The sequence below is a fragment of the Ochotona princeps genome, chromosome 16 (assembly GCF_030435755.1).
Source record: "Ochotona princeps isolate mOchPri1 chromosome 16, mOchPri1.hap1, whole genome shotgun sequence".
NCBI classification, from domain to species: domain Eukaryota; kingdom Metazoa; phylum Chordata; class Mammalia; order Lagomorpha; family Ochotonidae; genus Ochotona; species Ochotona princeps.
In genome coordinates, this window is record NC_080847.1 from 45,542,974 (window position 1) to 45,557,300 (window position 14,327).

The 14,327-nt window shown below is 49.2% G+C and overlaps 1 protein-coding gene and 1 long non-coding RNA gene across 5 annotated transcripts in view; both read left to right on the top strand.

Moving 5' to 3' along the window:
- The window catches only part of DPY19L3 (dpy-19 like C-mannosyltransferase 3), a 78,809-nt gene extending 66,502 nt beyond the window's left edge, over positions 1 to 12,307 (top strand). For all 4 annotated transcript variants that reach the window (XM_004595004.4, XM_058674495.1, XM_058674494.1 and 1 more), the window contains 3 exons: positions 1,736 to 1,868; positions 4,107 to 4,265; positions 12,060 to 12,307. In XM_004595004.4, the coding sequence (XP_004595061.2) occupies positions 1,736 to 1,868; positions 4,107 to 4,265; positions 12,060 to 12,221 (454 nt within the window). In that variant the 3' untranslated portion in view covers positions 12,222 to 12,307. The remainder of the gene's footprint in view (positions 1 to 1,735; positions 1,869 to 4,106; positions 4,266 to 12,059) is intronic.
- LOC131482216 (uncharacterized) lies at positions 738 to 1,653 on the top strand. Its single transcript, XR_009246812.1, has 3 exons — positions 738 to 1,226; positions 1,344 to 1,396; positions 1,457 to 1,653. It is a non-coding gene; the product is annotated as an uncharacterized LOC131482216 (long non-coding RNA).
- Positions 12,308 to 14,327: the final 2,020 nt, after the last annotated feature.

The window sequence follows — 14,327 nt, forward strand, 5'->3', positions numbered from 1 at the left end:
TGGGACAAACGTCAGATTTGCAGTAAGGTGGTGGTAGGAGAGGGACAGGGCCAAGGTGTGTGCTTTTTGTCCCCCACACCCAAGTGTCAGAGCCCGACAAATGCGGCCACACTCAGGCAGGAAGTTCTCTCTGCATCCACATCCCAGCCAGGCCTGGGTAAGGGAACGCGCAGACTGCTCGTAGTCATCCCACTCACCTGCTTCCTCACAAAGAAATATTGGAACATAAGGAGATGAAGGTGTCATTGTAAAAATAGAATTTTGAATTTTCCAAAAGTGAATTCTTTGTGAATGTCATGATTCACACTGTGGTCTTAGCATTCAGCTGGAATGACCAGACCTCTGGTGGGGAGTGTACAAGTGGGGAGGCGTCTCTCAGAAACCTCAGCACCAAAGCACGCCTCCTGCCTCGCTCTCTGCAAACAGCGAGGAGCACAGCTGGCCGCAGCTTTGTCTGCAGAGGGCAGTGACCTTGGAGGATCTCGCTGAGACCCTTCCGTCCTGTGTCTACAGTTTCCACTCAGTGCGGCAGGCATGGAGTTCCCTTCCCCGCCCCAGGGGTGAATGTGTCCTGCAGTGTGACGAGTTGGTCAGAAACGGAATCCCGTGTTGGAAAGAAATACTAGAACAGCTGTTGTTTCCTCCACCCTGAGATAACACCTCCTCGGTTTGTGACTCCGGAAAAGAATGAAATTTAAGAAAATAGAATGAAGTCAGTGCCTGGGATTTGCCCCACCTCACCACACCCCCAGTGCAGGGAAAGGCCGGAAGCTTTGACTGCATTCTTGGAGTCTTCCCTCACCGCCCACCACACCCCAGTCAGCGGCAGAGACCCCTGGCCTGGTGAGAACTGCAAAGCGAGGTTGTGCTTTGACATTAGGGGACCCTAAATGCCTTAAACTACCTGACACAGGCTCTGATGATCAGGACCAAAGCAAAGACATGTATGAAATACCATGTACACGCAGCAGAAATACTGTGTGTCCGTCTCCATACTCAGTAGAACAATACTCACTATGGCAGTGTCTTCTATTTTTTTTTCTGGTTCTGTTTTTCTTCAAAGTCATTTATAGTGATGTCTGTGGGGTTCTGACCCAACAAATCCCCTAGTATTTGACTCGTGATCCCCTGCAGTTCTCAGCTCGTTTGCCGTGTTTTACTCTAGGTAGCCATTTATTCAAGTCCAGTAGAGAAAAGCAGCAGCAGGCTTTGAGCTTTTTGGGACAGTAGCAGCAGTGGGTAGCGGGCTCAGCTGGGAGCCCGAGGCTCGGGGCTGCAGGTGGACAGTAGCGGCAGTGGGTAGCGGGCTCAGCTGGGATCCTGAGGCTCAGGGCTGCAGGTAGACAGCGGCAGTGGGTAGCGGGCTCAGCTGGGAGCCCGAGGCTCAGGGCTGCAGGTGGACAGTAGCAGCAGTGGGCAGCGGGCTCAGCTGGGAGCCAGAGGCTCAGGGTCGCAGGACTCATGCAGAAGGAGGACTCAGTGGGGAAGCAGACCCATGATGTGAGCACTGCAGAGGTATCCCAACAGCTGCTCTGGGGACCAGTGGGAAGCAGTCACAGTAAGTTTCTGTAGAGTAGTTTGAGTGCAAACCAGGACTCAAGCAACCTCCTGTTTTGTTTGGAAGCTGTCACCACTCCCTAATGTGACTAATTCTTGAGAGTAAAAAAAGATGTTTTTTTCATGTCTTTGAGGAAATCTTAAGAGTAGAATTAATTCAGACTCTAAAATCTTTTAGGTCTAATACCCCAAGAAAGGCTGTATTTGCCGGAAGCATGCAGTTGCTGGCTGGAGTGAAGCTGTGCACAGGACGGACCTTAACCAACCACCCACACTACGAGGACAGCAGCCTGAGAGAGCGGACCAAGGCGGTGAGAGCCCAGGCACCTTTTCCCACTTCCTGTAGAGCAGCCTGTACTTGGCAAAGACGAGGCGGCGTGCTGACCCTCAGTGCACAGTGTCTTCGTCCTCTAATTCTAGGGTTTGGTGCTTAGGCTACAGTTTCCTGTCACTTGGAGGAAACACCAGAGGACCAATGTCCTGAGATGTACACAAGAAAGCATTCTAGAACCAAGCTGTCAGAGTTGATGACGAAAGAGGGAAAGAAAGGAATCAGACCATACTGGTCACATAGTTAATAGACCATTTCTAATGAGTGCTGTTGTCTTACATAGATAACTCAGGAGTGGGCATTGTGCTGTAGCAGCATTTGGGGACACCAGCATCCCAGGAGTTCCTGGCTCCTGACTTGGGCTGGCCCGTCCCAAGGGGAGAGTGAACCAGCAAATGGAAGATAGCTCTGTCTTTTCCTTTCTCAGTCATTCTACCTTTCAAAGAGAAATCTTTTTTTTTTTTTTTTAATTTTGTTGGTCTTTTAAAAATATATTTTTTTATTGAAAGGCAGACCTACAGAGAAAGGTAGAGACAGAGAGAAAGATCTTCCATCTGCTGGTTCACTCTTCAAATGGCGGCAGTGGGTAGAGCTGAGCTGATCTGAAGCCCGGAGCCAGGAGATTCTTCTGGGTCTCCCGTGTGGGTGCAGGTCCCAAAGCTTTGGGCCATCCTTTGCTGCTTTTTTTTTTTTTTTTTTTAAAAAAGGTAACACAGCCATGTTTAAAGTTCAGGACATTCCAAAGGGAATCAGTGAAAAGTCCTTCCTTCCCACTTCCACATTCTAGCTACTGGTTTTCCTCTCAAGATAAAACAAAGTTCTGAGTTTTCTGAGTATTGTTATCCAGGTGTTTTATACACACACACACTTTTTTTATTCTTTTGTATTCTTTTTTTTAAAGATTTATTTATTTTTATTACAAAGTCAGATATACAGAGAAAGGAGGAGAGACAGAGAGGAAGATCTTCCATCCGATGATTCACTCCCCAAGTGAGCCGCAACGGGCCAGTGCGCAGCCAATCCAAAGCCGGGAACCAGGAACCTCTTCCGGGTCTTCCACGCGGGTGCAGTGTCCCAGTGCATTGGGCCGTCCTCGACTGCTTTCCCAGGCCACAAGCAGGGAGCTGGATGGGAAGTGGAGCTGCCGGGATTAGAACCGGCGCCCATATGAGATCCCGGGGCTTTCAAGGCAAGGACTTTAGCCGCTAGGCCACGGTGCCGTGCCCCTGTGTTCTTTTTTTAATAGCAAAAGTCATAATATTAGTCTGGATTTTTTTTAATTGCCATAACTAAATCCCTGAGAGTTAATTTTTTTTTTAAAGCAAAGAAGTTTAGAGGCTAATAGTACGAATAGCATGGCTGTGGCCCAGGACCCATGGCAGACGAACACATCCGAGAAGTCTCTACTCGACACAGGAAGGCAGCGAGAGACCTGGGTCAGACTGAGGCATTTACAGCTCCCTGTGCTGGCAAAAATTCACTCCAGGAGACTGGTGCTCCCTTCCAAGGGCAGCCCCAGGGACTGGCCAGCTCCCCACTGCCTCACCTCTTCAAGCTTGCACAAGGTCTCACGGGCCATGCTGACCACCATGCTCCCCACGCAGCAAACTGTAGAGAACAAACCGCACAAAAAACACATACAAGATTTTATATTTTATTTGAAAGGTGGAGTGGCAGAGATTTGCCATTTTCTGGTTTGTTTCCCAAATGACTGGGAACGTGGTGAGATCAGAGCCTGTAGGCCAGGAATGCAATTCAGGTTTCCCGTTTTGATAGCAGGAACCCAACCACATCACATGCTGCGTCCCAGTGTATGCACCAGTGGGAAGTTGGAACCAGGAGTAGAGGCAGGACCCAAACCCAGGCACTCCAACTAGGGAGGCTGGGGTCCCAACCAGTGGCCTAGATGCTGGGCAAAATTCCCAGCCCTCAGCCACATACCCTCTTGGTGAGGCATTCTCAGAACTGGCCTACTAGTGATCATAACTCAAAATAACGGATTCTATAGTAGATGCATTTGGCACTTCTCACACTCTCTTTGCAGGGTTAAGTAATCACTGTGTTCGGGCATGTTTCGGGAATGCAGATGAGGGAGAGTGGCCTGGGCCAGGAGGGAGGACACCTGTGTGTTTGGTCTTCCATTCAGCCCGCTGTGGGAGGTTCCTCGGACCACTGCATAACTATTGACATGTATTTCTGTTTTCTGCTTATTTTGCAGGTTTACCAGATATATGCAAAAAGGTCTCCAGAGGAAGTGCATGCCCTCCTGAGGTCTTTCGGCACAGATTACGTGATCCTGGAAGACAGCATCTGCTACGAGCGAAGGCACCACCGGGGCTGCCGCCTGCGGGACCTGCTGGACATCGCCAATGGCCACGTGAGCATGACCTCTGGCAGGGAAGCTCCGGCTGGGCCGAGTTCCCACTTAAATCCTAAGTGACGCAGACATTCTCCTATTTCATTTCTGCAAGAATTCTATTAGGCATCGGGTTTTCCTTTTCCTCTGCAGAACTCCTGTCTCGGCACTTCAGCACTGTATTTCAGAATGCTTTTACATTTACGAAGTCAAAGTCCTACCTGCTTCAGGGCCTTTGCCTAGGTTCCAGGAGCTCGTTACGGTTTCACACTGGTGAGGCTCCCCAGTGTTCCCACAAGGGACTTCCTGCACTCATGCTTTCCTATTCCAGCTGCTTCAGGGCCTTTGCCCTGAATTCTCAGCTTTCTCACAGGATTACATTTGGTTATGATTTTATACCGATAAGGTTTCCCAGCTTCCTACAGATTCTTGTCTTCCTATGCACTGTTTATTGAAAAGGTGATGCTTTCTCCAGTGCGTATATTCTTGCTACCGTTGTTAAAATAAGTTGGCTGTATATATGTTGATTAATTTCAGAGTTCTCTATTATGTCCCATTCGTCTATGTGCTGATTTCTATGCCAATATCATGCTGCTTTACTTTCTGTGGCTTTGGAATATGCTTCATAATCAGGTGCTATGATGCCTGCAGCTTGCCTTCTTCTCATTACTTCTTTAATAAGATGCATTTATTTTACTTGAAAGAATTATTTAGAGAGAAGGAGAGATTGATAGAGATCTTCCATCTGCTGATTCACTTCCCAAATGGCCACCATGGCCAGAACTGGACTGTTCAAAGCTGGGAAGCCAGGAGTTTCTTCCAGGTCTTCCATGTGGGTACAGGGGCCCTGGGAAGCCATCCTCCACTGCTTTCCCAGACCATTAGCAGGGAACTGGATCAGAAGTGGAGCAGCTGGGACTTGAACCTGTGCCCATATGAGATGCCAGTGTCAGGGTGCTATGCCACAGCACTGCCCTCTCTTCTTTTTATCTACTCATCTGATGATGGGTACCCTGGCTGAGTCAAAATTTTAACTATTTTGAACAGCGCTACTGTAAACATGCAGTGCATGTATTTCTTTGATATCACGCGTGCATGTGTTTTGGGTGTACCTCCAGTAATAAGATTGCTGGATTGTGTGGCAAGTCCATTTTTAGTTTTTTTGTTTAATGAATCTCCACACTGTTTTCCACAGTGGCTATAGTCATTTACATCCCCACCAACAGTATAGAAGTGTCCCCTCTCCCCACAGCTTCGCCAGCACTGGACGCTCTCCAGTCGGTATTTTAACCATTCGGAGAATGAGTGATAGCTCACTGTGGTTTTGATCTGCAGTTCCTGACAGTAGTTCATCTGTTTGCTGCTCATCTGGATTCAGTCTGGGCATCGGCGCTTGAAGTCCGCTGCCCATTTTTTAATCAATATGAAGACAACAGGTTTCCTTTCTCTTTCTCCTTCAGGTATCTCTGTATACAAATATTTGTTCTCTTAATGGTGTCTCATGTTGCAGAGGCTTTCTTCATTCTTTTCTCTACTTTTGTCTGACTGGATCAGTTTCTTCTTCACCCCACTTGGTCCATTCTCTTGTTGTCAACTATGCTTCTTCATGACCTTTTCAGAGCCAACATTTCTTTTCAATGTTTCATCTCTTTAATTTCTGATTCATGCCCTCTACTTTTTCCTCACTTGCTTAAACAGTTTATATTCTCTTGCATGTCATTGAGTTGAACTGTTTTCAGGTATTTCTTCAGAGCAGGATGCACTTCTGGGGAGCAATTGTGTCATTTGGGGGATCACGTTTCCTCACTTCTGGTCCTGAGTGTCTACACGGACAGCTGGTGTAACTTTGTTGGTTTTCATTTTAATGGACTAGGTTTTGCTGTAAAAGGTGTTTGTTTCACTTGAATGTGGACTGTGCCTTGGGGTGATGGCTTGTCTTTGGTTCTGGGGGAGCCTGACAGTGTGCCGTCAGCAGTGCTGACAGTGGCCACCATTGTCTGGTCTGCAGCAGCTTGTGGAGGTGGTATGTGATTGTAAGTGGATGTGAGCTTCTAAAGTAAAGTGGTGTGTCTTTAGTCCTTACAAAGTTGAGTATTAATCACACGAGGGTTTTTGGTAACTGTAACCATGTCTGCGTGCTGTGGGACACAGAGAAGCCAGTCCCCTTGTCCTACCAGGCAAGCATGAGTAGTGCTAGGACTTGTGGCACTAATGCCTGTAGCACTCCTGGCATTGTGGTGTAGGAGGTAAAACTGCTGCCTGTAACACAGGCATCCAGTATGAGCACCAGTTCAAGTCTTAACCGCTCCACTTCTGGTCCAGCTCCCTGCCAGTGTTCCTAGGAAAGCATTGGAAATATGGACCTCCTCTGCCGCTGACATGGAAGACTTGGGTGGGATTCCAGGCTCCTGGCTTGGCCTGGAACAATATGGCAGTCATTTGGGGAGTAGACCAGGAGATGAAAAATCTGTGTGTATCTTGCTCTCTTGTGTAACCCTTTCAAGTAAATAGTAAACAAATCCTTGAAAAATTAGTCATGGCCCTGTGGGCTGTGTGATATGCACAGGACCTTCTCTAGGCCCTGCTGTGTGGGTGTGACTAATGTTGGGACCTGTTAGTAACAAGATCTCAAGTCCCAGCGTTGGGAAGTGTTAGGGGGGGACCGTGTCCCAGTCCCACAGGGTGAAGACAGGTTGTGTTGAGGATTTGCTGGCAGGTTGGGGCTGGAGATCTGAAACGCAAGCATGTTCTTCCCCGGGTCCTGCGGGATGTGTTCTGATGACTCTGAGGAAGGTAGAATTGATAGTCACAATCCTGAAGCCTCAGGAACCAGTGGGGTCCTTACCCAGACCACACAGTGGGATTGTGGACTGGAGGAGAGGGACGTAGGTGGGCCTCTCCACGTCCCACAGGTGAGTTCCAGGTACTAGGGGTTACAGCAACAGCACTCACTGGGTGTGGAGTATGGAGGGGACTGCCCCTGTGTCTACAGGACGAGCAAAGAGGATGCTAGGGTTTGTGCCCTGACCCCTCAGACCCCTGTGCTAGATAGAAGGGATTGCGTAAGGGCTGCTGCTGGCAGCTAGCCCCAAGACACCCTGGAGAACTTCCCTGGATGGCTCAGAGCAGGCATGAGCTTCACGGCTTGGGTCCAGAATGCCTGCAGGTGCAGGATTCACAAGCGCCTGCTCTCTTCTATTAGCTAAGGGACAGCTTGCTTCCTCCCAAGATAGCTGTTAGCACCTCCTCAGCAGTGGCTCAGAACAGGCAGCTTGGGGGCAGAAGGCAAACTAATTGCTGGCTCTAAAGTCAAAGCGAGGAGGGCTGTAGTTAAGGGCTGCGTGTCTGATGAGTGGCGGTGGCCATGACACTCCGCTCACCATATTCCCGCAGGATCACACCCCCTGGCAGGGGAGCTAGGGTCAGAACAGTGGGCTGAAAGCCTTTTCTTCACTCACTGGGCTTTGGAATCTCTGCTGTCTGCAGAGCTCCTCACTTCCTTACTGTTTCTCAGGCCAAGATGGCATCCTCGGCCAGGGAGGCAGTGCAGGAGTGGCAGCAGGAGTGGCCTCTCTCTCTGCTGTTTTCAGGGTGCCCAGTCTGCTTGCGGCTCCTGTCACACCTTCGCTGAGCCCTTCCCTCAGCCCATCTTCTGGAGGTGCGGCTCCTGTCACGTCTTTCCTGAAGCTACCCCTTGGTCCCTCCCGCATTGCCCTGACCTGTCTGGCTGCGGTGGAGGCAGCTCCTCCCTCTGGCTATCCTGATGAGCTCCCCACTTTTTGTGTGTGCATTTTTAAAAATTATTATATTTTTGACAATCTTTACATAGTTAATTATGGTAAAAAGGTTCAAGGGCTGTAGGGAAGTGGTAAGACTATTATTTCCATATTGTTTCCTTCATGTATCTGAGGTAAAGGGGGTTATTGTGGGAGAAGCCCCACCTGGTTTCGCATCCACCCCAGGTCCCGGATGTGGGGCATGCTCTGAGATATTTGCTTAGGTGGTTTTGATAGTTCACCAGTTATGAATCGCTGCCAATCTCGCCACTCCAAGCACGATGAGGTCGTTAAAGAATCCACTGATTGACATAGTCCATCATAGAGTCTTCATTTGCCCAGTATCTCACTGCCGACATATAGCTGAGGTGGTTGATTGACTTGTTCTGTCTTCTGTCTTTTCTTGGCTAGAGTTCTGAGTCTGGCATTTCGATTGGGGAGATCCCCAAAGAAACTTTGAGGTATTCCCAGACCAGATTTTTGTATGTTCTAGCAAGCACAGGGCCCGGCACAGTCCATCTCCACGATCAGCTGGTGGTTGCAGTTGCTGGGTTGATTCTGTTTTCAGCCCCGACTTCCACTGGAACCAATGGGTGTTGCAGTCCAGCCTGGTTCTGCCCAGCACATGCTCAGCCCTCACATAAACCGGTGGGAGCTGCAGCCTAGTCAGAGCGACCCACAATAACCCCCACCAGGCCTGCCCCCTACCCTGGTTTGCCAGTATGTGTAGCAATAGTCCAGTCTGTCCCACATCCCATTTGGCTCTCGTACATGTCAATGGGTATTTAAGCTTAGATCCATCTAACCAACTCAACTATTCAGCCCTCATGGATGTTGTTGAGTGCCTCTGTCTAGCCACCCCAGCCCCTGTCCTAGTTTTCATGCCTTCCCGTGGTAGTGGTAACCCAAGAAGGAGGAGCCCACTATTTCCCTCCCAGGCCTCTCCCACTCCCGCATTATGCACTCTTCAGGTGGTTCTGTAGTTTGGCTTGACAGAATTAGCCCCCAGTGCCAGCTTCTGCCAGCTGATGCTGCAGCTAAGCCCAAACAACCCTCACCCACTCTAACTAATTTATGCTTGCACCAGTAGGAATAATCAGCCCAGCCTGGCTTTTCCCTGATCTAGTCCACATGAGGTGCACAGTGTTGTAGCCCTGCTTAGTCTGGTCTGTCCCCATTACATCCCACGCTCTCCAGTGGGAGTAGCTGTCCGGCGAGGGGACCAGTCCCTTAATCCCCCTGCCGGCTCTGCCCCCTCCCTTCCTGGTTCTCACGTGTGCTGGTTGGGTGCTGCAGTCACATCCAGTACAGGCAACCTCACCCTGGCATTCCATATTGTGCACTGGTTTTTGTTGCAACCAAACCTGGCTCGACCCACACTCTGTTCTGGTGCTCGGATTGGATTTGCCAGTGGATGACATGAACTGATTCAGCCTGGTCTGCCCTCAACCCATGCCAAATATATGCCAGTGGGAAACTTTCCATGGCCTACACTGGGCTGTTTCCTATTATGTTTCTTGCACTTACCTGCAGGGACTGTCCTGCCAGAGGAGTTGCCCAGAGGGTCCATGAGGCAGCCCTACTCAGTTTACCTCCTGTCCTAGCAGGAACAGTGGCTTTTCCTGACTGACCTTCAACCCATTTTGGTTCATGCTGTTGGATGTTTCAGCCCAGCCATGGCTCGTCCATACCCACATACGGCTCACATATGGCCCCAGTAGGGGTTGAGACCTAGCCTAGTCCGTCCCACATCTACCCTGGTCCTCCAGGACACCAGACGGTGTTGGGGTCTAGCCTGACCTGGTGCATCCAGTCCCAGTCCATGTTAGTGCCACAGGAGATTAGGACTGTTTTTGGGTTAGAACGCAGCCCCCATTCCAGTCCACGTGCTCCTTGGTGGTAACCTCAACCCAGTTAGGGTGTGCCCTTAGCTCCCCAACCAGGCCTGTTCCCAGCCATAGATCATGCGCATGCCAATGGCTGCTTTGACTCAGCTTGGCTCAGCCCCTCACTTGTCCTGGCCTCTGCCTTAGACACTGTGACTTAGCGTCCTTGACTCACGCAAACCAGTAGGTGCAAGAGCCTAGCTCGGCATGACCTATGCTGCATCCTGGTTTCTAGTTTCGCTTGTAGGCTAAGGTTTGCTCAGTCCTGCCCAGTACATCCTGTTCCATTACCAACCCACACATTAGCCAGCCACAGGAGCTCCTTTGCCCAGCTTGCCTGACCCCCAGGTCTGGACCACATGTTCACCAGCAGGAGCTGTGACTCACCAGCGGAGTTGCTCAGGTTCCTCCACTTGATCCTCTCCCAGACCCAGTTCTCATACATGCCCGTGGGTTTTGGGCCAGTGCCCAGCGCAGTCTGGCCTTCCATTTGGCCATATATGAGCTGGTGAATGTTGCAGCCCGGCCCACTCCACACTCTGTTCAAGATGCACATTCGGGTGCTGCTGCCTTGACCAGACTGTTGTGGGTTCCTTTACCTGTGATTGATGGCAAGCTCCTTGGTCACACCTAGCTTAGTCCATCACCACCCAAACTCTTGAGCTAACCAGTGGGGCTAGAATTTCCACAGGGTGTGGCCCACACATCCACTATAGAATCTACACCAGAGTATGGTTCTCGAGTGCTAGTTAATGTTATGGCCCTGCCTAATGTGACCAGTCTGCTGATCCCTCATCATATCAGGTAATAGGATATAATCGGGCTGGACAAGCCCTGAGCCTTAGCTTTTGCATGAACTGGTGTTTGGTGCTCAGCATTGCTTAGTGCCTACAAGTTCTTCAAAAGAAGAGTAACTGTCATTGGGAATCTTTAGGATTGACTCAAATCCCAGAAGCACAGTGGGATCAACCTGGAGCTACCTAAGCAGCGATTCAAAGAACCAAAATCCCAGAGCTCCTGCCCGGGGACAGCTCAGCACGTGCACGCCCCTCCCCAATCCCATTCACCACCCAGTGAGGGTGGTGGGTGGGCCCCGGACCTCCCCAGTCACAGACTTCCCCTCGCCCCGTGTTCTCACCCTGAAGGAAGCAGCCCCCAAACCCAGGCAGGCCCGGGGACAGCTCACCACGTGCACATGGTGGCTGGAGTCGGGATCCAAGCAAGATGCCCCATCCTGAGGCCCACCCCTACCTTCTTCCTATTTAACATTTGTGACCCCACAGGGTCACAGAAGATGGAGGAGTTCCAGGCCCCCAGAGTCACATTGAACAGAGCAACTCTGCCTGAAATTCTTACATTGTGATAGATTTCACAGCTGAAAGCTAACCCTCTCCATTGCAAGGTCCTGAGTTGTCATGAGTGACTGGCAGGAGGGCCACCGTCCAAGGTGCTGACCCGCTCTGCTGCACACTCAGGTGGCTTATGTAGCCAGGCACTCCAGAACAGCAGAAAAGCAAGCTTTGTCTCCTTTCCCTCCTCATGGGGAAGAGTTGTTGTGTTTATGCCAGGTCTCAGAGCAGTCTCCACCCGATAGAGGTGTGCCAGTGTGGAACCGATAAATATTTGTAAGTTAATTGGACAAAGTGAGCAACCCAGCCTTAATCCGATGGGGAAGGAAAAAACTCCCGACTGTACAGAATTTGAGATTCAGGATTTTGGCCCAAGGAAAAGAATGGCCAGTAATTACCTGTCTTTGAATTCAGAAGCTGTAGAGACCAAAGGCATGTGTCTGTTTTGCTCTGCATGTAACTTTTCTCAGCAGCCAGCCGAGGTGTAGGGAGCCTGCTCAGGTTAGCAGCCCGCATCGGCTCGCTATCAGAGGATAGTACTGCTCGGGAGGACGTGCAGGCTGCAGTGCTGGCTTTGCTGTCGGGGATTGTTGCGGGACCCTGAGTTTTCTGACCAACTTTGCTCTTCGAAGGGGTGCAGGGTGGGCCAGAGGCTCTCCAGGCAGCCGGTGACATGGACAGGGTGTGGTGTCACCAGTGCAGCATGCCCAGGGAGATCAACTAGTTCTGCTTCATCTGTCTTCTGTAAACATGTCACTATCACCAACCCGCCCCAAACTGGATCTGGGTTTGCTTTGGTTGTAGACGATGGACGGCCCTGGAGAGAATGATCCTGACTTGAAGCCTGCGGACCACCCTCGCTTCTGCCAAGAGATCAAAAGGAACCTGCCCTCCTACAAGGCCCACTTCACCCGAGTGTTCCAGAATAAGACCTTCCACGTTTACAAGCTTTCCAAAAAGAAGTAACGGATTCCTGCCCAGTCCTGCTCTGATCCAGCGAGACAGCATCACAGTGAGACCGAGCCGGCGCCGGTTCGCACAGAGCAGGCCGCCCGCACTGACAGCCGTGACGGTGAGTCCTTCAGAGGGTCACACGGCGCTCGCTGTCCGCCAGACAATCTGCTTGCAGCTGACGTCTTGCCTCTTGGCTTTTCCATCTTCAAGCTAAAGTCTCGTCTCTCTTCCATGAATGTTCTTTAGCTTCTCTGTTCACAGCATCCTAAGTGACCAGGAATGTGTGTTTGTTTTTGGAGGAAATACTGTGTGTTCCGTGGCTAGTCTGGATAGGCACGCAGAACTGGGGAGCGAGTCTGACCCAGATCGGAGCTGCCTTTTGTTCTGTTGACAGAACACCACTGCCATGGCTGCGTTGTACACGGGGCACGCCTCCCGAGTTGCTATTCTCACAAGGGAAGACCAGTTGGTGGCTTTTTATTAAGATTTTTATTGTCCTGCTTCACCTTAAAATTTTGTTTTTCAGTCATCATGTTTTTAACATGAACAGCAGCAACAAAATCCACATCATGTTAGGTCTTTGCATATATCTTAAATGTTTTGTTGCTCTGTGTCTGGAATGTCCTGTGCAGCAATTCGGCATCACCTGTGTTGTCTGGGTCTTAATCCTGGGCACAGAGAAGTGTCAGAGGCTCACACTATGAACCCTGGAAGGGGCGGAGAGCTATGTGCTCAAGCAGAATTTGTAACTGTTTAGTGTTATTTTTAAAACCTAGCGATACTCTTTTAACCTCTCCCGCAACTAAAATAATTTTGCTTTATTTATTACTCATTTCAACTTACTAGGTTTGCAAAATTTTGTAAACTTTGTGTTTTTAGCCTTTGTATTTTTTTTTTCAGTCTGGATCCTCGCAAAGTCTGAGTATTTTTTAAATGTTGCATCTTAACCAGTTCACGGACACTGTATTTCCGGCAGAGAGTACTTTCATACCAAGTTTGAGTGGTCTCCAGCCTTCCCGCAGGCTCCCTCCGGCCTCCCCCTTGTCCTTGCTAGAAGGTAACCAAGTGCCTCTATGCCGCGCTCATTTGTAAACAGTGAAGAGGACTGTGTGGACCTGCTCAAAAATTTTTGATAACTGCTTTTATAACTCATTTCCAGACAGGAACATGTAGAAGTTTCTGATAAACCTGTTGTCCATTTAATTAAGTCAGGATGGCTAATGAAATTAACTTCGTCTGCTCTTACCAGTTGGAGATGATTTAACCGTTTCTCCTTGCAGTTGTGTGTTGAAGTAAATTAGTGTCGGCACCAAGAAAGATCCATCCTGCACTGCCATGATTTTATATTCAATACTACTCACTAATGAGCATTCAGAAAATTTTTATACTGTCATGCTGGAAGCAAGGATACTCAGTTTTTTTTAATCAAAACTCATTTAAAATAAAAACTGACAGTAACTGGGTTATTAAATTATGAAACTGCAACCTTCTAGATTATGTATTTCCTGTATCCCTTAATAAGGTTGGAGACCACTGCAGTTTAGGATAATACAATAATAAAACATTCTAATCAGTACTGAGACGCTAATTAAGCCAGTAATGATGCATGCCTGTTGTAGCTGACAGCACGGGTCAGTACAGCGAGTGCCTTACTCTAATTCAGACCAAGCACATGTAAGGTACAGTACAATTAGATGATGTGGTTTGTTTCTAAAATCCTCACTTTTTGGGACATATTTACATTTATTTGAAGTATTCCTGTATGTGTTAATGGAAGCATTTGGATATTTGCAGTCTCCTTATCCAAGAATCAGACGCTTGGGTTTCTGTGCTTATCACCACTGCACTGGTGGCCCAGGGTGACTTTTTTTTTGTTTGTTTACAAGTAGATACCGGTGTTGCCAAAACATTCAGTGTTCAGTCAATTTTTAGTGAAAGATACAAAGTGCCAAAAAAAAATCTGTGCAAGACAGAACCCATACATAAGCTCTTTCCAAGACACTGTGACCATGTACAATAGAACTTTGTTTCCTGATGACCAAATCTTGGAGTGACTCATGTTTCATCAGCGTTGTCTTTCATGGCCTCCTCCTCGGAGTGCACAGGTGGAAAGACAGG